Source organism: Parasteatoda tepidariorum, chromosome 4 (genome assembly GCF_982258835.1).
Source record: "Parasteatoda tepidariorum strain Cologne lab strain chromosome 4, Ptep-v5.0, whole genome shotgun sequence".
Taxonomy (NCBI): Eukaryota; Metazoa; Arthropoda; class Arachnida; order Araneae; family Theridiidae; genus Parasteatoda; species Parasteatoda tepidariorum.
The window spans coordinates 65094403-65121598 of NC_141758.1; the positions used below are offsets into that span (position 1 = coordinate 65094403).

Genomic DNA, 27196 nt, shown 5'->3' on the forward strand with positions numbered 1-27196 from the left:
TTGTAATAATAAATCTATGCCTGAAAAGAAAATTATGTGGAATTTTTATGTAAAATTAAGGTTTATTTTAAGATTCAAGGAAATCTTTCAAAATAAAAATGTGAGTAGAGTTATCGTTTTGACTGTAACTGTGATCGTTAGATTTGTTTGTAAACAAACTTGCTCATGAACCACGAACTTTGATTGAAACTCTATTTTAAAGAAATCGTTCTTTCAAAGAGAGAGAAAAAAATATTACTGAGGCTTGTATAAAAATCTTCCCGAATAGAAATTTAGTGTTAATTTTCATTTAACTGTAAAGGCGAACATCTTATTTATTTCTCTTAGTAAATAATCTTGATAATGAATTACGAACATAGCTTGAAACTATTTTGAAGAAATGGTTCTTTTAAAGAAAATTAATGAATAGATTTTTAAGAAATCATAGTCATTTAACAAAGTAATTAAATTTTGTAGTAGGATGTTTTGAATTTAGAAATTAAAGTCTAAAAATTTCTTTTTATTAGACTAGCTATCTATTATCAAATATTAAAACTAGTTGGAAAAAAGATACATGGTTAGTTGTTTTACTCTAATGTAATGAGTTTTTTATATGGGGAATATTTCCATAGCGTGATCTGCTGCGCCAACAACAATTGCCAAATAGATATTAAAGTTGCAAATTTAAAAAGAAATTTGTTTTGATTTATCTGGGACTGGCTACGAGTTATAAGGAAGTTATCCATGTCGTGGTCTCCAAAGCTAATCAACGGGGAGATTTCCGTATCGTGATTTGTGGCAGAATTATCGCCAAGTCTTGGAAACTTCCGGGCAGTGGCCTGCGAGGAACTAAAAAAAAACATCACAGAAAGGGACCAACTCGTAGTCACCCCCGGGCAAACATCAGCATGTTTTTTTTTAAAAAAATTGCAAGTTTAAAATCTATTTGAGACCTTGACGATTGTAGTTGGTGCGACAGATCACGATACGGAAATATCCCGTAACTCGTAGCCACACCTGGACAAACTTCTAAATGATTTTTCAAAAAAATCGCAGTTTAAAAATTCATGGGGATATTTCAATATTGATACCTGTTCACAACAATTAACATCAAGGTGTCAAAGGATTTTTGTAATTGCAATAATTTCAATATATACATATATATATACGTATATTTAAATTTTTGCAAACACAAAATTCCCTTTGTGCCTTGTTTGTTACGAAATTTTAAAGATTCCGATTCAATTTTAGAATCTCTTTATTGCTTATTTTCTGTTACCATTCATTTCCATTTATTTCTCTTTGTGTCTGTCTCAACCACCTGAGTGTTAGTTCTGGCTTTTTCTGAACTTTCAGTAGATTTCCTGCATGAAAACGAAACAGTTTCTCAATATTATTGAATGGTAAAATAGTGCATAGCGGAATTTTTTTTTGTAGTTTTATCCCATGGCTCAACACTTGAATTATTAAACAAATTTAGAGAAAGTGTTTTAAAAATTATTTTCTCCATTTTTGGATGTTTACAATCAAGCAGCATATTTCAAGATTTGATTAGTTTTTCTTTCTATAAACTTAATTGAAAGTCTAAACTGTTCAAGACAAAATAATTCAATTTCAACATTTCATTATTATTTTGTTCCATAAACTTAACTCAAAGTCTAAACTGTTTTAGTTTTATATATTAGTTATTATAGCATATCTGATCCTTTTTTCAGTAGAATTTTTAAAAAAATAAGCTGTGTCTGTTTTCTAATTCCTTATTTTTTGTAGCATGACAAGATGAGTTCTGATACAAATGAAGATTTGTCTGTGGAATCTCAAAATCCTAGTATGTCTCACAAAGAAGCCTTAGCTTATGTCGAAAATGGTCTTAATGAACTTATTACAACTGACCCCTTACTTCAATACTTACCATTGGGTGTTACCCTTGAGGAACTGAACTCTATGTTAGCTTTAGAATATGGAAGAGCCATGACTGTAAAAGTTCGCAGAGCTGATGGAGAAACTTATTCTGTAGTTGTTGAACCAAAAGCCACAGTTATGGACTTAAAGAAAGCAATCCAGAGGCATGTTACACTGAAACTGGTAAATGATGTTTTATAATATTATTTACTTAACATGTTTGCAGGTGAACTGTTGTCTCAGCATGTAATGGTCAATATAACCGGAGCTAGCGTAAGATTAGCAGCAAAGATGTTCCTATAAAAGATATAATTACGCAAAAAAAATTTTTTTTTTAATTTATATTTCAATTCAAATCTTTATTGTTTTAGCACTAATACTTTAGTATTTAATTTAATTTTAGCAGTCTTAATAACCTTTGTTCTAATGATCTGGTTTTCATGAACTAAAGGCCAATTTTAATGCTTTGAAGGAATGACATCAAATCAACTGATTTGAATTTTTGACCATTTTTCAATTAACTTAAAAATTTCTTGATATATGGAAGAATACGCAAAAAAATAAATTCAACATTTGGGCGTCCGAACTTCAGATCACTGTGGGGACCATATTTCCCAGATTGTGGCTTCCCCCTATATTTTGGCGGATAGAAATCAGAATCCTTCAAAAGAAAAGGTATGTTTATTCAGAGAAAATACGATTTTGTGTCTGGTTTTGTAACTTAAAAAATTGTCTGCACTAATTAATTAGCATATTTGAGGTCAACCCCTTGACTTAGTTAGATTGAGTTCTAGAACCTGAATATCCGATCATTAGATCAAAAGTTGTTCAGGGTGGTTTGTTTTTTATTTTGTGCTCTGTACATGATAAGCATTTATCACACCAAAAAGTCTTCAAAAATGAAAGTTTGTGTCCTTCCTTGTACATCTCAAAAGTATTTTTAATTTTTACTTATGTGCAGCTAATACAGCTATAGCTTACTTATTATTACAGTACATTTATTATGATGTTATTATTTTCTTTAACCCCCAATTTACTTTACTGCTTTCTTTTTTTTTTATGTATCAATTATGGTTGCTATTGAAACGTTTAGTTGTTATTATGTGGTAAACAACTTATTCATTTGAATTGCTTGTATATTGGTGAAATTATTAGCTTTAATAATTTCTCTCTCATTCTCTTTTTAAGAAATGTTTTAGCTAAATTTTCCTTGAAACCCATATTGCAATATGATAAAATTATATAGTAAAATTCAAAATCTGGTACATTCTTGCACTATTTTTACTGTCAGAAAAAAAACTTGTTGGAATTTTTAAAAAAAATGACGTTTGTGTTACTAATTTAAACCATAATTCAGCCTAACCGTAATACTATACTTTTTTTTAATCCTATATAGTATAAAAGTGTTGATTTTAGCAGTTATTCAAAATCTAAACTAAAATATAAAATTTTCTAATTATTCAAAAGCATAATAATTTACATAAAATTTCTATTATTTTGTAAAATCTACTGCATTTAGCTATGTATATTGTTGTTCATATCTAATGCAATGAAGTTTTTTATGCAGCTAGTTTTTTACTTATACAGGGTGCGTAGCGTTTGTAAAAAGTACTTAAAGGTGCTTTTTTGGGGATTTCGTTTTTAAAAGCTTTTAAAGGTGCTTTTCTCAGCTGGCGTTTTTAAAAAGTGCTTTTTTTTTCGAATAATTTTTTTCCTTCCCTTCAGTGATATCTGGTGGATCCCATGCATTTCACGAAAAATGGGTAGTTTGCTACGTAATCATTCACACGGACTTCATGTCGTACCCACGTTATGACTTGCGCATGAGCGCACTCTTGAAACCGAAACCCGAGTGCTCCAATTCGGATAGAGAATATCAGATCCTTATGAAATGTTTTTCTTTTTAATTTATTTTAATTTTGTTCTTGCTTATTTTATTTTACTTCTAACACTTTTTTTGACGTAGGGGGTAAGGGTACTTTTGTTCTGAGTTCAGAGTCAAGTTGAATTCACTCGGTGATGTGGGAAAGTACTGATTGTTTCGATTTACACCTGTTTCTTTTCTTTCTTTCTTTTTTTTAACGCTAAAACTGTTTATAAAAAGTTTTTGTTTTTCAATAATATCATTGATTGAATATGAATTTTTTGAGTGCTTGAAAATTTTTGTAAAGTGCTTGAAAAGTTTTTAAAAAGTGCTTATTTTTGATTCAAAGATTTGGCTACGCACCCTGTTATATAGTTAGTTTTTTTGCTTATTATTTGAAATTATATTTGTTTAAAACTGCAGATTTAATTAGGAATGTAATGTTTTCAAATTTATTAAAATTATTATATTTTACCAGTACTGAATAGCTATAGATAAATTTTAAACATTCAGATCTGGGTAAAGTGTAAGTTAACATTCTCTCTTCAAATGATATTCAATATATATATATGCTTTATGCTACTAGGTACACTAATCATATTTTCCTTAATTTTTTTATGGTATTAAATAAATTAAAATGTATTCCATATTAGTCCACCACTCTGTCCTCCCCTGCATAAATTCATCGCTTTTGCAGACCTCCGCTTATTACTGCTGTCTTTGGCACTGTTGGCTTATATCCTTTTCATTATTATTTGTAGGTGAAAATTGGGAGGTTACAAATCTTCCTCACAATTATCTGCCGTGACCAGCAGCCCAACCATTTATACTTATTTACTTTGTTGTCCTGTATAGTTGTCTGTCTGCATAAATTCAACTTATTGCAGCATAATGAGTTGAAATCGTGACAAAAACATGATGGTTATTTGTGGAAACATGGTATTTGACGCAGCTGTCAATTTGTTTAATTACACTTAGTTTACTCATTAGTTATAAAATATCAAGTTTTTTTGTCTCATTAAAAGCATATACTTTCAAAATTAAAACTTTTATCGTGGTAAAAACACGTTATTTAACATTACTGTCAATTTTCGACTAATTATCCGTCATACTTACCAATACAGAAATCAAACTTTTTTCGTCTTTCTTTATGTCTGATAAGGTCACACATGGTCCAATTTTGAAACTTTATCATTGGAAAAATCCTGTCGCATTACTGTCAATTAGGCTAATCACTCCAATTATTACAAAATATCCTGATGTTTACGAAATATCGAAAGTTTTTCTACCTACTTCAGAAAATACGTGATCAAATTTGAAACTTCAATCTTGGTAAAAACGTGTTCTCTAGCATTACTGCTAATTAGGATAATTACACCAGTAATTACAATATACCAAAATGAATCTGTTGAAGGTTTTATTATTATCTCATAAAGAACACATAACCTAAATTTAAGGCTCCTATCTTGGTGAAAACGTGCTATTTGGCATTATTGTCAACTAGGCGAAATACCCTGATAATCACAAAATATTGAAAATAAACTTTTTTAGTTTCTCTGCTTATCGCATAAAGAACACATGTTCCAAACTTTAGGTTTCTAGCTTTGTGAGAGGATTACTAAGGCTCTGCCTTTTTATATATACAGACCAAAGCCATGTTTATTTAGGTTTTATCATTACTCATACTTAGATACTTAGGGCTTAACTATTTTAGCTGTCATTCCTATTTCCGAATGTTTCAAATAAAATGCTTTTTTATTTAAGCGTGTACAGTTGGCTATAATTATTTTTTAAATGAATAAATAAAATAAAAAAATTATTTTAGTACTTAAACTAATAATTGCTATTTATTTTTTCTAAAATAAATTCTGTATGAAGAAATAATTTTATTCTAATACTTTTAAGCAACTTTTTAATTATAAATGTTTATACACATCCCTGACCTTTAAAAAGAAATATATAAGTAATATAAAAGTTATTAGGTATGAATAAAGCGATTGTTGTGCCAAATTAATAGCAACGTTGTGCCAAATTATGAGTAAGGCTATATTCTGTTCTAAAGTAAATCTTAAATTTTAGGTCAATGAAAATTTTATTGAAGAATTGGAAAGTAAATCATATGAAGACGTATCTGCAAATTTTATTGAATTTCATAACTACTTATGCTTTGTGTGCTTTAACTTTAAACTTTTATTTCTTATAAATGTTCTTTTTTTCTACAGAAAAGAGAAGGCTGTGAACGAATTATCAGTTGGAGGTATATCTGGAGAACCTACTGGCTTTATCATGCAGGGCAAAAATTGGCAGAGAATGATAAACCTCTAAAATTTTATGACATACAGAATAATTCTGAGCTTACATTTGTAAAAAGATTAAGAAATAAATAATTCAGCATTCTCATTTTATATGTTGCTCTTTTGTTAGTTAGGTTAAAATATTGTTAAAATTAAAAAGGAAATACATAAGTACTTTTTATATGTAAATCAAATGTATGTATAAAATAATGTACTATAGGAGCTTTGCAATATTAAAATTTTAATAAAAAAATTTACAGATAAGCATGACAGATTGAGTTATTTTGAAAAATAAATGAATAAATAAACAAAAATAATAAAACCTAATAAATGAAAATCTTTTTTTAAAAATAATAAAATAGTTTTAAAAATACATAAATATATCTGTAAACATATTTTATGTTGTAGAAATTAATATTTTTGTTAATAAGTTAGTAACTTTTCAATAAAGGCATTAAAATTATTTTCCTAAAAAGTTATTTTCCCCTCTATGCAGATTTTACTCTTCTTTTCAAAAAGTTTTAAATTTAAGGTTTCAAAGTATTTATCATTATTGTTTACTATTCATATCAGGTTGCTGTTAATATGTCGAAAAATAAGCTATGTGGTTAATTCTAGAACATATTAAATATTTAACCTTTTTTTTTTAGTTAAGCACACTTTTCTGTTCTGCATTGTGTTTCATGAAGTTTCTACAATGCATTGTATTAGATTCCTAAGTATTAAAAATTATTAATTTACATTATTTTAAAACATTTCAAAAGTTTATGCAGTTAACTGTTTAAAATTTTATGGTTTCCTTTCTTTTTTTTTTTCTTTTTTTTTTTCAAAGGAAGAATCTACTGAAAAAATGGAATAATAGGTGAGCATATTAATTTTATGAGTATTGAAACAAGAATCTTGTAACTCGTTAATGATATGGGCACCAGAAATTCGAATAAACATTTAAAAGGAACATGTAATCCATTTCCATTATTACATACATTGCAATTATAGTTTTTTTCTGCAAAATATTTCCCCCAATATTACCTAATCTCGTTATACAAAACCTTTTCCATCTAAATTTAAGGACAAAAATCAATTTCTTTTTTTGTGTGTGCGTGAGGGGGGGGGGGAGCTAAATTTTATTTTTCAGATTTTAACATAAACTAGTAAGAATTTTTTTAAATTGGTCCATGTGTAAATTTGAAGTGGAGAACTAGTTCACAACTCAAGTTAGAAACTACCGTATTAGATTAATTGGAAACCCGCAAATAATGTCATCATAGATAAATCATGGCATTTGTCGATTCAGAAACCAATCAGGTTCAACACATACGCATGACGTCGCTTACAGGTATCCAATTAAATCTGATTTAAATCACATGGTTAGGCATAATCACTTCACTTCTTCTTGACCTTCAAGTACCCAATGGGATACCTGCAAGTGACTTAGTGTGGGTATCTTGATCCTGATTGTTTGTTAAAATGTGGCATTTGCTTACGTTAGCAGCTGTTCTTTCCATTCTATTTCAAGTAAGCCGAGCCTATCAAATATCAATTCTCTTAAGCGACGCATTCTATATTCTTACACAAAGATTTCAATTCTTTCAGTAGATATTTCTTACTTAACACGAAGACAGGCATGAAGCTACATCGAACATAAACAAACTAATTATGCCTCAAACTTTGTAGGTACAGAAAACAAAAATATATCACAGTTACAATGAAATACATAAATAATAAATCTCTGGAAATGTATTTAATTAACTTCACGTTAATTAACATTCTATTTTATATGGAGAAACTTAACTCAACTTTAGCACACCGTTTTGCTTATAAATGATCAGGTGGGCCCATGTCTAAGAGGTCGTGGGTTCGATCCCCGCCGGCCGTCGTAAATGGTGACTGACACACGTTAAATCTGTCGAGTCGCAAAGTCTTCCATGATCCCATAACAAATCATACCTCTGAGGGTACTGATCCAAGAGTTTCCTTGTCTTCTAGATTGGTTCAAAATTACAAGACTACGGAGTTGAACATTAGTAGTCCTAAACCCAAAATTGGGTCGGCTGTTCAACGACGGTTATGAAATAAAATAAAATGATCAGCTAGCGCTGACGTCATTGGTTACTTAAAAGTTAACCGTATTACTTTTTGTTGTTGTAGTCAGTATTAATTGAGACAGCAAACACCCTCAATATGTTTCTGGATATATTTAATGATTATGAAGTGACACTCATTTATTTACAAATACATTGTCGACCAAATGTATATCATTTAAATAATAATAAATAACAAACTGAAATGAACAGATGGATCAGATGTCCTCATGAAAAATACATTTTGGGTTTCAATCAAAAGTTCAAGTTAGGCTCGTCAGACCGTTGGCACTGGCACCGTCTGAGAGCCATGGTTGTCATGCGGCCAAACAATGACTTCTTCATCTCTTGCTCTACATAAATGAACATATGCTGATATAGAAATGTCATCATAGATACGAACACAGTCAAGATCTTCAGGACAGTCACATCTGCAACAGTAGTAATTCTATTAGTAACAAGATAAGATTTGTTTAATACGCGGAGTGACATGTCAGTCATCAGTGACTGATAATGTAAAATATGATTTAAAACTAAAATATTTGCATTGACTTAAGTCAGTGTTTCCCAAATTGTGGTACGCGTACCCCCATGGGTACGCATTCTTATGCGAAATATCTTGGAACAAACGGAAATTTCAAAAATTTTTATTTAAAAACAAAGCTAGCCATGAAGAGTTAGCAGTTAATAATTAGTCGTGTCAACAACCAGTTGTGATTATTAACTTTTGTGCAATTTTTTATAGTAAAAAATACACTCATTTTTTTATTAGTGGTAAACAGCGTTACGAAACATTTAGAAGAAAGGGTAGACAAAAGTTATAAGTTTGGGAAACACTGACTTAAGTGATGAACACCCAAGCTACAGGCTGAACTATATCACTGAGTATGAAAAATCAATCAATTGTGCTCTATTAAGCTACAGTGGTTCATGGGACAGAGCGTTCGCCTTCCAGTGAAGTGACCCAGGTTCGAATCCTGGCGGCGACTGGTTGATACAGGGCCGGATTAAGCGTACTCGGGTCCCTAGGCCATTCAAATTTTTGGGGCCTTTCAATTAAGTTGTTTTTCTCGTATATTTTTAATTTATTCAATTATAAAAGTATTTATATATCTTTTCATTTAAGAAAGCATATTTAAAATAAATTATATTTTACTTTATTTTGTTAAATTAGAACTAAAAAATAATCATAAAATTTTGAATATATATTTGAAATTGTTTTTTTTTTTTTAAAAATCATTGTTTTCCTTAATTTTTTTAAAAAATTTTTTCAAAAAATCCATTTTAAGGGGCCCTTAATCATTAACCCCAGGCCATGACCTAGTCTGGCCGAATGGTTAATCCGGCACTGGGTTGCTATGAATTCTGCTCCAAGCCCGCTGACATAACATGAATCCCTTTGCCGTCGGGCTAATCGTGGGAGGTTTTCCTCTCCATGTATCGCAAATGCTGATTATTTCAATAAAAAAAATCTCCATGAAGGCTAGTTTGTCCTGATGTTAGATCCACGAATTCTTTTGTCTTCTGGGTTGTGATCAAGGTTAAGGTGTTGAACATTGATGGTCTCAAAATCATAATTAGGTCAGTTGTTAGACGAACTAAACTAAATACTACTTACTAAATTTAAAAATATCTTACTTGAACAATGCATTTTTAAAATCATAATTTGAACAATTGTTATCTCTATGATTCTTTAAGCTCACTATTTTTAGCGACGAATGTTCAAATATTTCATGTTAACAAAGATGTTACTTTTAAAAAATTTTTAGAAAATATTGTAAATGCAATAAATGATAAAATATTTTCATAAAATTAATCAAAAATGTATAATGAGTTGATAGAATTATTTCTAGATGTAATGTTACGTTAAAATGAAACTTACGGGCTTTTGATGAAATATTCAACATTTCTCCAGAACGGCCTGTAAACTTCCCATCCACAGGGAGTTGATCGAGAGCACCAGATCATTGTTTCTCTTTTCTGAAAATAAAAAAATCTAATTTTAAATTTGTGCAAATTTAATCTTAACAAATGAAAAAATATTTGGTATACTATGAGAGTAATTTGAAGGTTGGCAATCGGAATAACTATTTAGAAAAAGTAGCAAATAAATGTAAAGTTAGGGAATATAACGCGATAATTGTGATAACAAGGGAATGATTCCCGCTGTTCAGCCAATTTTCACCAAAGAAAAGTTGAGTGAACCCCAGTTACAGGAATACCATTGATTCCAGCCAATTGGGTAATTCAATTCGGGTAATTCAATTATACATCGGAGTAAATAAGTCAATTTTAAATGCTATGTTCTTATGAAATTTTATTTAGGAATGGTACTTAGTAGTACGTTGATAATGTTTTGAGGAAATGAACTCATTTTAATTTTCAATAAACAATTATGGTTAAGAGCTGTTGCCGTTAGCTTAACAAAATATAAATAAATTAAATTTATATAAAGATAAATCAATGCTATTGAAAAATATAATATACTAGCCGCCTCCCGACAATCAGCTCCCCCGCCTTTTTAAATAAGTATAATTTCGAGATTTAAAATTGTACAGTCAAATGAATTTTTATATTTTAAATGTTTGTTTGATATCGTGGTGAATTTGTTATTAAAATTTTTCGCACAGCGTATGCTAATTTTTTTTAAAAAGAATGCTAATTGTCTCAATAATGTCTTTGATGAACTAGCAATCAAATTAACAACTTTTTCAAAACTGAACTGTGCACTGTATTAAATAGGCGAATTTCATTTGTAAGGGTTTTTTTCGCTAAAAACAAAACGAATTTTAACTCTTCAAAATTTCATTAAGTTAAAAGAAAATGCAGATCTAAAACAGTAAACAACACATTTTTGAGCTTAAAAAAAATTTAAAAAAGCTAATCTTAATATTTTGACAATTTTTTAATTTTGCCAGTTTTCAGTGAATTTTGATCAACAAGTTTGGACGATTTTTTGAATTTAAATCCAAATCTTCCAATCTTTTTTTTTTTGAACGACACATAATTTGATCCTCTCATAGCATTTGGGAATATTTTCTTGAGAGCATAAAACTTTAGTAAATAGCAAAGATTGGGTGCTTGAAATTAACGTTTATATAATGAAATTTTTTTTTTTTATTCTAAATGAAATTCCGTTCAAGTTGTTATTGCGCATAGCTGGAATATAGTTCCTTAGTTATTACTAGAGCCCGGATTTTGATGACCTAAAAAATCTCAACTAATGCCCTTAAAAAGGGCCAAAAATGCCCTTAAAAATGCAAGAATTGCGCAAAAAATGCCTTAAATAAAGTAAACATATTGAATTAAAAAATATTTTGGTCTTTAAAATTATTATGAGTCATTTAAAAAATATAAAGCAATGCAATACTTGCTCTACGTTCATTAAAGTTTGAAAAATATGTTTTATATCCTAAAATAACAAAAAAAGGAAAATATATTGACACCAAAATATTTTTATTTTGTATAGAAATTTTAATGGATATAACAACTTCCATCTCATAATATTACTAAATATCAGAATTGCATTGGATTATTAAATGTTTCTTGATAATTTGAAATGTAAGCGAGCGTCTCTTGTCTGAAAGTAAATTTTCATTCCTGCAGAAGCTTCTTTCAACGTCTACTGATGTTATAGGTGCGTACTTGAAAAAGACGGTCTCACTTACTTACAATTCTTCTTCAATTTGAAAAGATTTAGCTTCACCTGTTAATATTCTATAGATTTTCTTCATTGTTTGAAAGCCAGTGTAATAATGAAAATTGATTAAAAAAAATAGTAAAAATTGGAAAAAATTAACAAAAAACTTTAAAAAATGCATTAAAATGCAAAATACACCCCAAAATTTAAAGAAAAATGCCCTATAAATCTAAAAAAAAATGCTCTAAAAGACAAAAAATGTCCAAAAATGCATAAAAATGCAAATGTCATCAAAATCCGGGCCTAAGTTATTACCTTGGCAGAAATAATGCGATGCATTTCTAAATAAAGATTAATTGATTAAACAGCTGTCGAATTCTTAATATCTTCATTTGTTTTTACACTCAAACACGGGAAGCGATCGTTGTTTTCAGTGATCCCTTAACTTTTATCACGAGGTAACGATTTCAAATGAAGGACAATAAGTTACATCGTAATAAACAAAGTGAATTGTTTAAACAAAGAGAAAAAGTAAAGACTAGTCAGCTTTGTAATATACTTTTAAAAACCCTATTTTGAGTTTATGCTACTCTTAGTTATATTCCATCAAAATTTAAAAATTGAGATATTTTAGTTATTTTTTAACTGAGTTCATAAAAATCACATTTAAAAAGCATTTTTTTAAATATGGAAGTTTTGGTTTTAAAAGAAAAACTAAATAACTCCTTAAAAATTTGTTCTCAATGCTTGTTAAGAAGGAAAATAAATTCATACTAAGAGGAGATAAAAAAGACTCCAAGAATCACAATTGATAAACTACAACTTTAAAATATTTATTTACTGTCCGGAGCAAGTTGGCATCTCTGGTTCATCTGAAATATTTTTGTTATGGATGCTGGATTATAATGATTCAAATACACATGTTGTGTCAGTAGTATCATTTTCTGATTATCTAAAAATACCACAGAAAAAATAATAGCAAATGAATAATTGCATACCTGCCAATTCTTTCGAATTTTCCGGAGGATTTTACTTTTATATTTAATGTTAATGTGGTATCAAAATTTATATATTGAGTTCTGTAACTTGAATCCGGTTTTAACAGATTTAAATTATTATACATTTTACTACCACTCTATTTAAATAGTTAAATTTTACATATAAAAGTTTGTCAACTATTAATCAGTCCGCGGATATTTTCCCCAGTGGTAATAAAATAAAAGCTGAGTAACAATTATAAATAGAAATATAAATTTTGTCCAGACTAAAAAATAACACCATGTAACTATCATGCTCTTTTATAAATATTAATTCATTTCTATTTAATGGTGGTCAAAATCATTTATAAATCCAAAAAATAAAGAAGAAGCAAAAATTTTACTTGTGAAAATGAAGTTGGACGCAAAATGCGTAAAAGTTAGCAGTTATGGTAATGGAATAAGTGAATCGAGAATTTTGCCATAAAAATTACTTAATTATTTTGCTACCACTTGGAGGAAACTCTTTTAAAGATCGAAAAGGTTGGCAGCTATGCAATCCCTTTTTCGATTATTTCTTGAAAAACTTAAATAATCAACTAATAAAACAGAATAATCACAACGCGAGTGTAACAGTACACAATAATTTTATTTAAAATGTCAACCAGTGGTGTACTAAAGATTTTGGGAACTTGTCCTGTTTTCAAAACGATAAGGTGTGGTTTATAGCGAGACATTCATTTTTGGTATTCAAAACTAAGACAGCTATCTATAGCAATTTGTTATTAACACATTGCAAATGGGTCACGAAAAATTACGCTTTTAACACATTGAATGGCAAGCAAATTTTACATGGCTTGCTCGTCTGGCCACTCGGTAAATAACTACAAATTAAATTTGCAAATATTAGACAGATTTTGCTAGTTTTTTAAAAGGTTTAGCACGACTTATCTGACAGAAGTGGTAAATTATAGAAGCCTACGAATTGTTTAGAAATAGCGGTGTCCCGCAGTGGACTGATCGTTAAGACACGGTTCCCAGCTGATCACCGAAGTCAAGCATCACTGGCTGCGGTCAGTGTGCGGGTGGGTGACCACTTGGATCAGTCTGCGTAGGGACCGAGGGTGTGCGGTATTGGTCCTCGTAAAACGGTGCTACCGTAAAGTGCTCAATTTCGCGTGCAGGTCATTGGGCTACCGAAGCGGGGGCGCCATCCCCTCCGCAGAGGATCAAAATTGTGATGGCATGTCTTCGGATCATCCTCCGGGATGTTTCCCACACCGTCGCCAATAGCCCATTGTGCAGCTCTAGTGCGACCTAAATTAACAACAACAACAACAATAGCGGTGGATAAAAATCTACTAAATTGACTTTGTTAAACCAAGAATCACAATTAATAAACTACCACTTGAAAATATTTATTCGCTGTCCGGAGCAAGTTGGCATCTCTGTGTATATAAATAAAACTATTTCTGTGTGTTCTATATGGCACTAATTTCTTCAAACCATTTTAGTAACTATAATATAAAAAAATTAAAAATTTACTCGAATTATCTTTTTCTAATAATCTTGGCTTCGCCGGTCACCGGTGACCCCCGTGGCGCTACGAATAAACTCAGTGCCGGTCACCGGTGACCCCCGTGGCGCTACGAACAAACTCAGTGCCGGTCACCGGTGACCACCTTGTCATTCAAAGTGTTAAAATTTCTGTGATCCATGCAGAAGTTTAAAAAATGTGGTAGCAAAACTACTTCGTTTCCGCTCTCTTCACAGAAATTATCGATTCGTGATTACGACGAATATAAATGATTCAATATATATGTAATCAGGACTACAATCGTTCGCGTTAATTTTTTTGCAAAATTGAAGTTGTTTTATGAAGAATCATTTAATAGAAAAAAAATTTATAAACTCTAATCAATAAATAGTGTTAATCACTATAGGTTAACCAGTTAATTGCCAAACTCTCGAAACTCATTGAGCGATTTTTTAATAAACCAAAAATTATGAATAGGAATTCAAAAAACAAAATTGTGGTTGAAGTTTCAATAGTAACTGAACAAAATAACTAGATTTACAATCCCCCCCCCCCCCCGAATCAGGAACTTATTATGTTGAACCAAATCTGTGTTAATGTATCAATTGGAATCTTTCAATTAACTTATTTGCTTATCTTCGATTCTGTATCAATCGTAGGAGTTGATGAGCGAAGCGAGCTGGAAGACAAAGCCCACTCTCACTGGTTGTGGTATAAATCAAACTACACGTATAACAATTACTATCAGCTCGTGCACAAGCAATGTTTATTTAATTTTAAGAGTAGTTCTTGATAAGCTCACCACATCCTGTTAAAAAAAAATCTTTCAAATTTCAACAAATTTATCAAAGTTTTGACATGTTGACCTCCAAATTACAAATACTAGAGAAAGTAAAATGAAAGACCAAATGACAGAATCTTGCATCATTTGATAAGATATTAGATTCAAAGGTAAAGTGTATTGATCTGAGCTTTTAAATAATGCTATCTGATGAATTACTTTTCTTTTTTTTTTAATACAAGCTGATAATTAACCGTATAGTCACGGCTTTCTTCTTAAGATTCTTTGTAGTGGTAGTAAAATATTAATTGTAATTAACAATTGTAATCAGAAATGTTCATAACTTCTCAAACATTCAATACTTTTAAAGAATATAGTTATATTTTTCGGTTTTCGGAAATTATTTATACGGGAGGTAAAATTTTTATAGATCATTTTTGGTAAACCAAGTTAAAAATATTAAATATTTTGTTACCAGTTTAAAAATAAAAAATTCCAACAAAATCGGAGATTTGGAACTTTTGTGAATGACAATGAGTCAAAATTTTTATGTTATAAGAATATAAAGTTAACTACGAAAAATCGCACTTTTGGCATTTATTTTGTTACTTCAAATTTTGTTCACTTGTTTGTACTAATATCTAGTCTACAAATGAATTAGTTTTAAAATGATCTAATATTAGCTTTCTACTTCATTCTTGAATGTCGCCAAAATTCATTAATATTTCAAAAAACTGCTACTGAAATTTGATATTAATGTTCATTTTTAAATTCTCAAATTTACTTGATAGTACACTTTCTGAAAATTCTCTTATACATTTAAAAGTAAAGTATACTAAACTATATACGGTAGTTTTCGCTTCAACCTCTTCAGATGTTGTAATGTAAATAGATATCAAATCAAAGATTCCTATATTACTACGAATTGTCTGTAGTTTCAGAAAATATATTTCATAGTGGTAGCAAAGGCAATGTATTTATATTTTAAGAAATTAGAGTTAAAAGAATTTTGTTCACCTCTAAACACAAGTAATTCAAATAGAGACATATAAAGGCTTAAGTTCTAAGAATTTTTCAATAAAATCTGTTTGTTCAAAAATTCTGCTTATTTCGCTACCACTAAAAAAAAAAAAAATTCAAAACAACCTCAAATAGTTGGAGTCTGCATTAGCAACAGGTTAAATGCAGAGTTGCCAACTTTTTACGCTTTTTGGTAAAATTCTTTGCTTCGTAAATTTGATTTAAAGTAATTTTCCACTCCACTACATGTAAATGATCCAAAAGTTCATATGAAACTCCACTTTGCTTTAGAGATGCCAATTGCTCCGGATTTGACAAAATATTTTAAACGGTAGAGAACTAAAAAATAAAATGTGCAGATTTTAAATTAATTTTGTTAGCTTTTTAAAATGCTCAACCAGACTTAACCGTAACGAAGTGGCGTATCACACAAACCTTTGAATTATTTAGACGTAATGGTTGGTAAAAACCCTATAAATGTATCGAAAATATTTATCAGCTCTCTGGAGCAAGTTGGCATCTCTGTTGCTCTCTTATGGTGAGGCTTTTAAAATGTTAGCAAATCATCAAAAATTTTGAAGAACTTAGTTTTTAAATGTTTACCACTTAATAAAATATGTTGCAAAAAGCGAAGTAGTTGGCAGCCCTGTAAATGTAACAAAAGCATTTATTTAATAGTGATAATATTTGTTAGTTTATAAAAGTTATTTTAAATTACAAAAGCGTAAGTACAATAAAATGCGTCACTGTCATGGCTGAAAAATTGCTGTTTTATTTCTACATAAAAGGTTTCATTTAAAAAAATTCTAATTTTCAACAACATAGCGTTTATTTTTTTTTAAATCAAAGTTCTCATTTCATATTTTCCAACTTTTACGTTTTTCAAAAAGGTGTTTTACTAGTGGTAGGATAAAGCCAATGAAATTGAGATAGCATGTTGGTGTTTCGTAAAAATTAAGCAAGCAATTAAAAACACCATCAGAGAGCTAGCAAGCCTATCATATATATGTTTAAATTATTCAAATGGAATTGCAGTCAAAATTATTTTAAACCGTATTTATTTAATGAAAAATAAAACGTGACAATATAAATGTTGTCACCCCATTAAATATAAAAATGAAATCTTCCGGGAAAACCGGAAGAGTTGGCACGCATGCATTTTACATCGAAAAACATTTTTAAACTATACATTTTATATCGATGATTGAGATTTCTATGAAATTGTAGGTGCGTTCGTGTTCCATAAACTTGGACTTTGTGATTTTTCAAATGAATCGTATAGGGTTAAATTTCAAGGAGCACCGTGACAGATTACACAAATTATTCAACATGGTGAGTTTTAATTAAAATAATAAGATTAAAATGTTTGTAAACTAGGTTGCTTCTGCATGTATTGTGCTAAAAGATAAAACAATAAAGCCAGGGTCATTGCAAACGTCACATCTATCTGTGCTTCCGCGAAACCGGATTAGTGCGACGGATTGAAAAATAAACAAATCCCAAAGATAAAAGTCAATGGTTCTTTCTCATGTTCCTTGACCCTAGTAATATCTTAAAGTGCAGACAGAAAATCTAATTTTATACTTTTACACAAGATAGTGTTGTACGAGTAAAAACTTTATCAATGCAGTTGTCTACACTCTTCGCACAAACATTGAAACGTCAGCATTTGCATGTGACTTTTAATTTGTAATCAGTAATTGTGTTTTAAGAAATACTATCAACTATGTGATACTTAATGTAAAAAATTTGTTTTGCCAATCTTTTGGATAATAGACTAGTTCAATCTGAAGGAAAAGACGTCAACGTTTGTACTACGTGAGTGTTGTGATATGCGCAATGCTTTGAATCGTTGTTAAGCTTCTAGTTTTGGACATCAAATTGCGTTTTAAGAAAATAGATTTAGATTAAATTGCGCGTTCGAAAAAATAGTACAAATTGTCACGTTTGATACAGGGCTGCCAACTTTTTGAAAAATATTTCATAGCGTGGCAGGCAATTAAGAACAAAAGCTTTCAGTGCTTTTAGCAATTTTGCCACATTTTAAAAGCCTCATAACATAAGAACGGGACAAAGTGACTTTTCATATAAACTCTGAACCATTTAGATTTAGTGGTGTACAAAATAACTTTAAATCCTCATTTTGGTCAATGCAAAATCTTCCAAAAAACTGATTCTAAAAGAAAATTGCTTACGTAAAGTTAGTAAAGGATTTTAAATCGCTCAAAAAGCCGCAACTCTAAAAAGATCGAAACCCCTGTAAAGGTAAAAGTCAATTTCAGCCAGAAATCGAATAACGTAGTTAAAAACTCAAGCTCAAACTTTTATTGACTAAAATTAAACTATAGATTATTTAGTATGTCCCCAAATAGAATTAAGAATAAATTATTTATTCAAACGTGTAAATGATAGGGATCATGCGATGATAACTTAAAAGGAAAAGGTGTTTTTCATCTTTATAAATTTAGTTTCTATTATGCTCGAAATTATAATTCATACAAATAAAATCAATCGAATAAAAACAAAGCGTTTAAAAAATATTGAACTCTCAAAGTTTATTTTCATTTTACATAGGAAAACGAAAAATTAAATTTTTGTTGAACCCTCCAAGTTTATTTTCATTAGACGCAAAAAGGAGAAAGTTTACGTTTGAAAACAATATTGTCCTTTCGAAGTTCAATTTCATTTAACGAAAAAACGAAAATTTTAAGTTTCAAAACAATATTGTTATCTCAAAAATCAATATTATACAAAAAATGTGAAAACATAACATAATGTTTAAAAACAATTTAGAGCCTTCAAAATTAAATTTTATTCTGCAAAAACATGAAAATTTTAAGTTTAAAAACAAAAAGTTTAAATACAACATTGAATCCCCTAATGTTCAATTTTAAAATGCTGAAAATTTAAGTCGCACTTAATTGAAGTAGTTTTGAGACAAGATAAAAATTTATTGAAAAAAGTTTTTTTTCCTGCTTTTTTTCATTTTCTAAATAAACATTAGGATGAAGAAGGATGCATTAGAATGACTTGAGACTTACGCTAGACTTATCTAATCTAGACATTCCCCCCTCTTATTTCCCGTCTGTGACGAATTGTGTGTTTAGTCCTACTTTTGAAATTGAATAGCTTTGTGTACAAACTCAGCAATTTTTCTTAATTAAATTGCATTGGAAATTGTTTACAAATAAATTTATACATACACTTATTTACTTAAAAAAGTAGCGAGAAATCAGTTTTAGGCCTTTTTTTTATCTTCTTATTGTGTTAGCGGAAAAAAATAGTTTTTTTTTTAATTGCATTGCAAATTTAATAGGTAATAGACGAAGCTTCTTAAAATGAATTTAAATTTCATAAAGATTGCACAAACCCTGTTACTTTTTACACCATTGTAATATAATACTTATGGTTGGGCGTTAATGGGTTAAATTTTATTGAGATGGCATATGCAATTGAACCGTTAAAACTTAACTGCTTGTTGCTTGTGCTTAAAGTTGTTAAAACTGACCAACTAAATTCTTAAAAAGGAAATGAACTTAAAAGTTTTAAAATTTCCAGCAGCCACCACTTTTAAATATTTCCATAATGTGGCCAGCAAAAAAACCGGAAAATTACTTTTCCAAAAAAGCTGATTCAAATGAAGAAATTTTGCTATTATTTGTTCATTTTTCAAGAAACATGAAAATATTTTTAAAAAGGACTTATTATTATTTGGCAATAAACATTTTGGCATTTGAACATATAAATAATACTGGGAGAGCAATTTTTTCTCTTATTTGCATGATATTTTTTTAAAACAGATCTTAAATAATTTCGTATCGCTGATTTCAAATCTGAAATCGATTTTTTTTTTAAATAACATTAATTACAAGCAAATCCATGCCCGGAAATGACGTCTTACGCCTTTAGGGGAGCTTCCCTGCTACGAACTATTTATTCGTGCGCTTCTAAAGAGGTCCTGATAGAGAAGCGCGCCTAGCCACATTTTTGGGTATGGGTTCCGTAGCAATTTTAATTCCAATGAGGTGAACTGGGTTCGAATCCCAGGGATAGCTGGTCGATTTGAATCCGCTTTCGGCTTGCACCGACCATAGTGCTGGCCTGAAATATTCTCAGTGGTAGACGGATGATGGGTTAGAGTCCCCTTGCCATCTGGCTAACCGTGGGAGGCTCTCGTGGTCTTCCTCTCCATGTAACGCAAATGTGGATTAGTTCCATCAAAAAGTCCTCCACGATGGCAAATTTCTTCCAATACTGGATCCAGGAGTTCCCTTTTCTTGTGGATTGGATTCAAAATTACAAGACTACGGAGTTGAACATTAGTAGTTGTAAACCCAAACAAATGGGTTGGCTGTTCAACGACGATTATAAAATATATAATTATGCTCCTTAACTGCCTTTAAAGTTTATCGCATTATTAACGCGACCCTCTGTTATACATAAGGTTTTTAAATTTTTGCATTTCGACAAAAAATAAACTAAAAATGTTATTTTAAAAATTAACTGTATCTTTAGGAGCAAAACTATTTTCTATTTAGAAATCCCCTCACCTGAATACAACAAAAATTTTGTTCCTCTGTATAATTAAATGATTTAATTTTTTTTTAAGGTAGAGTTTTACTCATTTATTTTACCCTTTAAAGACAGGACTTTTTTACACAATCGCAATATTGCGGGCATACGGTCTATTGCTGTACTTTATAAAACTAAGTACATTAGTGCATATAAATTAATGACTATTCTTTTTTCTTTTAGAATTTAGTGTATCTTTTAGAAGAAAGAGTAGAATATTATTTCTCTGCAATTAGAAATTTTAAAACAGTTAATCATATAGTTTCAGCGGATCATGTTCACCAAAAATCAAAGTTTTAGTTTTTTTTTAATGAGGTAGTGTCACACATTTTCATCTTATTTTTAAAATTTATAATTATTAGTGTTATTTAATTTTAGTTTTTATAGATGTTGAGCATTATAAATAATTAAATAAATTGTCTCAAAAAATAATTTCTATTACATTAATCACATGAAACGTGTTAATTTTGAAAACGATTTTAAGGTTCAAGTTTTATCTATTTTTTGTATAATTTATTAAAGGTAATAAACAAAAGAGGAGGATTTTGTAAGTTAGGCAGAATTTTGATAGTTGGCTATTTTTTTCTGTCAGAAAATTGAAATTTTTTGCTAACTACGCATCGATATGTACGATATTACACATCGATATATACGATTAACACATCGATATTTTGATCGATTTATTTTATCGCATTAAAAAAAAAAAAAAAAAAAAACAGATAGTAGCAGTTGGGATTACATTTTTTCACCTTTTTATATTTCTTTTAGAATTAAGTTTCTTTAGAATTAAGTACGTTGGAAAAGTTGAAAGTGGAACGCATAATCTTTTTTCCCCTAAGAGTGTTGGAATTTTTCCCTAAAAATGTTTGGCCATCCGTGGAAGCCACATTCTGGAAAAATTTAAAAAGTGGTGACAAATATTTGAATGAGGTTATCATAAATTATATAGGTTGTATTTTACGTCAATTTTAAGAATTCAGATGGCCAATTGTAACATATATATTTAATTTACATAAATGTTTGAACCGTGTTTCGTTTTCTCAATTTTTTTTCTACAAATTTTTACTTTTTTCCTGACAGTCTCAACCCTGCCACCTCTTAATAAATTATTAAAAGCTTTTAATTATAAAACCTTTTTTTTAATTTTAAAAATTCGTGTTTTTGAGTAAGTTTTTTTCAATCCAGGGCTGTCAACTACATAACTTTTAGAAAACTATTTTAGACAAAGGTGAAAAGCGTAGAAAGTAGGCAGCGATGTTAATAACAATTAATTCAAAGTAAGAGTCTGAAACTGTGCTTTGTTTGATCACAGTTTATTAAAAATATCCTAAATATAATATAAAATTAGCTTAATGTTTCAGTTTTAAGTGCCTCTCATTGTTTGTTATTAAAACAAATATCATAAAAAAAGGTTCAAATTAGCAAGAATGCAATGGGAAAAAAAGAATCTAGAATGTCATAAGTTCAAAATTTTATTCTTCAGTTATGTTTTGCTCTACATTATTCATAATTTTGTTCTGCGTATTAAATTTCATCATTCTGATTAATTAATATTAAAATATTAATATGTAGTATATATTTTTTAAATGAGCTTCATAATGTTTTAACATTCCATAATTTAAATTTTAATTTTAAACTAAATGCAATTTTCATTACGTTCATTAAAAAATTGTAAAGTACTTATTATTTTAAGTGTGATGATGATTCAATATTTTATTACAATATTATTTCCTTTAATTTGTTTTTATTATTTTAATTATCTACGGATGCATTTTTAAATTAAATAAGGGTTATAATAAACACATAGATACAAACATAATGGAACTAGAAAGATATAAAGTGACTATAAATATTTCTATTTAATACTAATAGGAAAAAAAAATATTATGATGATTGTATGGTTTTGAATTGGATATTAGATAAATTAATATTTAAATATTTAAAATTTGTTTTACTTTTGTTTTAAAACATTCTTTTTCAATTCATTTTGTAATATTCACAAACAGCATAATTTAATTATTTTCTCTACCATTCATTTAAAAGTCTACTATTCATTTAAAAGTCTACTATTCATTTAATAGTCTACTAGTCATTTAATTTTTAATTTTAGTAATACTCAAAAACTTGTAAAAGTGTTTTTATTAATGTTACAATTTTCTTTAAATTATAAATTAAATTTGTTTTGTTTTTGTTTACATTTAATGCGTTAAAATATTTTTAATATCTATATAAATAACTTTGATTAAATTTTCCTTTTGATTACTTAAAGGTGAAAAAAAAATTTCATTTGTTTATAAATTTTTTTTTTGTAAATACGCAATATGAATTAGTTTTAAAGTTGTTAAAATATCAAAGATTAAGATTTCGGAAATATTAAAAAAATTATTAAATTTATTTACTTTCATTATATCTTTGAATTCTAATAAATCATTTATAATTTCTTTTATTGATACGGAAACGAAATTTTAAAGCTACTAAAAATTATTATAAACATTTAAATAACAGAAGTATTGAAGTTAAAAACATTTTATTTTCAAATATTTTCAGTATAACCTTTTATTTTAAACATATCAAAGAATTCCGTTTCTTTATTTCAATTTTTTCTAATTATGCAAGCTGAACTTATTTTAAAATTACTAAAAGAAGGTTAGAAATATTGAAATAGCAAAAATATTAAAACTATAAATATTTCGTTTTTAAATCATCAAATCGATTTAATATTAAAGATTGCTAAAAGCATCAAACACATCTAAGCCAAAAATATTAAATTTAAATTAACTGCAATTATTTATATCATTAGATTATAAATATATGGAAAGATTTCATTATAATTTTTTTCTGAATTATCTTAATTTTAAAGTTACTAAATATTATTTAAAGCATTAAAATGGCAAAAAAATTATATTAAAAAAATTTGCTAAAGTCAATTTTCTTGGATTCTATGTAAAAAAATTCTTCTTGCTTTTAGTTCTATTTTTTTTTCCTTAAAACGAAAACCAAAAATAGTTTTTTAAATTATTAAAATTTGTTAAGGATTAAAATATTAAGAAAACATAGAAGTCAAAAATATTTAATTCAAATCAATTACCATCATTATAGCATTTAATTATAAAGACATTAAAATATTTTATACCTTTTTTTCTAAATGATCAAAAGGAATAACTTTTAAAGTTACTAAATATTCTTAAAAGCATTAAAATGGAAAAAATATTAATGTTACAAATATTTTGATTAAATTAATTATGTAGGAAATTACATACAAAAACATTTTATGTGTTTATTTCAATTCAAAAAATATTTTATCAAATTCAGTTACCTTCATTATAGCCTTGGATTCTACGTCTGCAGGTAAAATAATCAAAGCAGAAACCACAAATAAAACCGCCACCTCATATGATCCCATTGTTCTAAGATATGTATAAAAAACACGAGATAAAAATTGTTAAAAAGTCGCCAAAATCCCTCCTCTCTGATACCTTCCAAATCCGAATCTTGCAATTGACGAAAAACATCCACTTTTTATACTCCGGTTTTACACTTTCTTGTTGCGTTTTATTTTTTTTTTGTTTTTTCCGCATCCTGAGGGAGTCTCTACGCATCACTATGGGAACGGGAGGTCCCGCAACACCCAATAGGGATTTTTCCATGCATCGCCAATATATCGCCAACGCGAAACACATAATTTTTATCAATGAAAATGGGAAAAATGGAAGGAAAAAAATCCCTATTATATGATAATGATTGTAAAAATCTAATCATAAAACCAGAATTTGAATGAATTTCATTTCTTTGTAGTTTGAATTATTTGAGGTTTTGTCATTTTTACGTAAAATACGTTTCGTTCGATACATTGTGAGAGTGAAAATATATATTTCTCTAATGGGGTAATTCTCCCTTTAGAGAACATTAGAGCAATGGTTCCCAACTTTTCGGCTGTGGAACGTATCGTTCGATACATTGTGAGAGTGAAAATACATATTTCTCTAATGGGGTAATTCTCCCTTTAGAGACCATTAGAGTAGTGGTTCCCAACTTTTCGGCTGTGGAACCCTAAATGACTGATCATCTTCTGACGGAACCCCGAGACTTAATAGAAAAATGAAAATATTTAACTATTGAAATTTTATTATTTATTTGAAAAATATTTAATGAATTAATGAAAACTGAAATTTTTTCATAGTATCGTTTTATCAATACTATTATGTCAGACAGTTAAATTTACTGTTTGGAACCGTATATAATCTTCAAATTTAATTTTAGCGTACGTATAAATTGAAAATACATGAGCTGAAACTTTTTCGTTGAAATAACGACGAAAAAGGACGGAGATAACTATTGAAAATGGTTATCAGTTAGATATATTGCCTCATTGTTGAATTCGGTTATTTTTATTCCATGAATGCGCATGATCAAGAAATCAACATGGCAATTTATTTGAAAAAGTTGCAGACTCACGGAAAACTTCTTGCCAACTTTTCTATTCTCCAACTTTTCTATAGTTGTGAATAAGCATCGTATACTGCTCGTCAAAAAATAAATAATATAAAAATAAAAAGTAAATAAGTACAGGAAAATAAGAGGAAAAATTATTATTTTTTAAAAGTATACATTTACTTAACGTGTACAATAAAACATTATCATTTTATATTGTGATCAGTAATAATAATAATAAAGCAAAATTGTTTTAGAATTTTTATGAAAAGTTTAAGCCAATTTCGTTAAGGATTTTAATTTGACAGGGCTACATAGGGAAAAGTTACATTTTCTTAATGTTATTACAGTGCTTTTTTGAAATCCATATTTTGACTAGATTTTTTTATTTATTAATATTGTTTCGATCTTTGAATTACATCACAAATAATTATAATTACTAGGAGGCTTCGCCCCCTGCTCGCTGGCGCTCACCAACCCCCGGAACTGCTTTCGCAGTTCATTTCGATTGCTTCGCAATCCAATGCTCGCTTTGCTCGCTCATTGGATACGTTCTAAACGTCTAGTTGTTGTATACTTTTTTGAGTACTGAAGTTCCGAAAACTTTTCACTGTAGAAAATTCTAAACCTGTACATTTCAATATTAATTTGAAATTGCAAACAGTTCACATATTTTTTTTAATCACACTATTCTAAATTTCAGTTGTTGAGAAAAGTAACTGTTGTAAGTTTTGTTTTAAGTCTTTCCCACCAGAGGGCCAAAGCCATGTATGAAAGCCGGATGTAAAGCATCGGCTTTGATGAAGATAATTTTGTATTTTTAATTCTCTGAAGGGCGCCACCTTAATAATATGGAATTTGTAAAATAAATGTAGATATTTTGGATTGTTGATGAAGCCCATCATTTTGTGCTTTCATCAGTGCTCAGAAGCAGAACAACTATAAGTTTTTAATTTTATCACAAAAATATAAAATTTATAAAAAACAAAGAAAAGAGTAAGAAAATGAGTATAGTCATAGAAAAAGTTAAAATTATAATATAGTATTTGTCAGTTAAAATAAAACTTTTTGTTTAAGTCATTGCTAACAATTCAAATTTCTCCGAGGCAATTCTAAAGTATAAATTAAGGTAGTATTGTTAAGTTGAAACACAATATTTTTAGTTTTGATGTCAACAATACAATTCAATTTTTCACAAAAACGATTGTTTTCATTGTTAAGTTCAATATCAACAATTCAAATTTTTCTGAAGCAACTCTTAACCTCTAAATATTATTTTTTTTATGTACACATTTCTAAATGTCAGTATTCAACCACAAAACAACTTTAAGTCCTCAAATTTAACATGAAGTTGTAAAATGTAATGAAAGAGGGTCATAGCAATAATGAAAGTAGAAGTAAAGTTAGTACTGAAAAATTAAAACAATATTTTTAATCAATGAGCCAAGTTCTTCAAGAAACAGTTGTAGAAGTAGGTTGTTTATTTAAAACTTTTTATAGAATTTCTTTAAGAACACAATTGTTAATTTGGGCATTTGGCGATACAATACTTTTAGAATTGAAGGATTTGTTACGTCAAGCGCTCAGGTATCAAAATTTTGATCTAGTTGCGCTTCTATGTCATTTTTATTTATGTTGCTAAATTAACTTTCAAAAAATTCTATGGCTGGCAACAGCATTTTTATTTTTTAAGTTGTTTATTTTTATTTCTTTTAGAATTCGTTATTTTTTTAGCGAAATGTTTTTTAACCTAACAGAATTCTTTGCAGACTGTTTTCTCTATGAATGAAGAAAATAAAGTAAATATTTAACTGTTGTGAAAAGAATCTTATTTAGTTGTACAAAGTACTTCAGCCAAAATTTGGGAGCCACGTAAGAGAATTGTATATATTAGATCAGAAACACATCATTAAAAGGCAGAATGCTTTGGTGTTTTCAAAACAAAGCAAACGTTGCCACCGACGGAAAAGAAATACAGCCAAAATTTGGGAGCCACGTAAGAGAATTATATATAATAGATATTAGGCTGATATAAAAATTTATTTAATGAAGCGTGAAATATTTTAAGTTTTAGAAATATTTTAGGAAACAAAAATTTAGCAATTAGCTGAATTTCCA

The 27196-nt window shown here is 28.8% G+C and overlaps 2 protein-coding genes across 5 annotated transcripts; one reads left to right on the forward strand and one right to left on the reverse strand.

Moving 5' to 3' along the window:
• Window position 1: 1 nt before the first annotated feature.
• Window positions 2–6150, forward strand: LOC107444085 (U11/U12 small nuclear ribonucleoprotein 25 kDa protein). Of its 4 annotated transcripts, none has more exons than XM_043045102.1 (3): window positions 2–100; window positions 1750–2064; window positions 5968–6150. In XM_043045102.1, exons 1-3 carry the CDS (start codon window positions 17–19, stop codon window positions 6130–6132), a joined length of 564 nt encoding a protein of 187 aa, XP_042901036.1. In that variant the 5' UTR covers window positions 2–16; the 3' UTR covers window positions 6133–6150. The 4 variants fall into 4 exon arrangements, with proteins under 4 accessions (XP_042901036.1, XP_015913648.1, XP_015913650.1 ...); XM_016058162.3 differs by lacking the exon at window positions 2–100 and adding an exon at window positions 133–556; XM_016058164.3 differs by lacking the exon at window positions 2–100 and adding an exon at window positions 140–439.
• Window positions 6151–8219: 2069 nt separating this feature from the next.
• LOC107444091 (uncharacterized) lies at window positions 8220–24227 on the reverse strand. The gene is made up of 3 exons (XM_016058173.4): window positions 23964–24227; window positions 10003–10100; window positions 8220–8551 (listed from the first exon to the last, which is right to left on the reverse strand). The coding sequence occupies exons 1-3, from the start codon at window positions 24048–24050 to the stop codon at window positions 8398–8400; spliced, it is 339 nt and encodes a 112-aa protein (XP_015913659.1). The 5' UTR covers window positions 24051–24227; the 3' UTR covers window positions 8220–8397.
• Between the last annotated feature and the right edge of the window lie 2969 nt (window positions 24228–27196).

Excerpts from the sequence above, each read along its gene's own strand:
- LOC107444085 (XM_043045102.1), top strand. The coding sequence starts at position 17 with ATGCCTGAAAAGAAAATTATGTGGAATTTTTATGTAAAATTAAGGTTT. Across the intron at positions 101-1,749 it reads AAATCTTTCAAAATAAAAAT|CATGACAAGATGAGTTCTGA; the intron begins GTGAGTAGAGTT and ends TATTTTTTGTAG. Across the intron at positions 2,065-5,967 it reads GGCATGTTACACTGAAACTG|AAAAGAGAAGGCTGTGAACG; the intron begins GTAAATGATGTT and ends TTTTTTCTACAG.
- LOC107444091 (XM_016058173.4), bottom strand. The coding sequence starts at position 24,050 with ATGGGATCATATGAGGTGGCGGTTTTATTTGTGGTTTCTGCTTTGATT. Across the intron at positions 10,101-23,963 it reads AATCCAAGGCTATAATGAAG|AAAAGAGAAACAATGATCTG; the intron begins GTAACTGAATTT and ends TTTTATTTTCAG. Across the intron at positions 8,552-10,002 it reads GAATATTTCATCAAAAGCCC|ATGTGACTGTCCTGAAGATC; the intron begins GTAAGTTTCATT and ends CTACTGTTGCAG.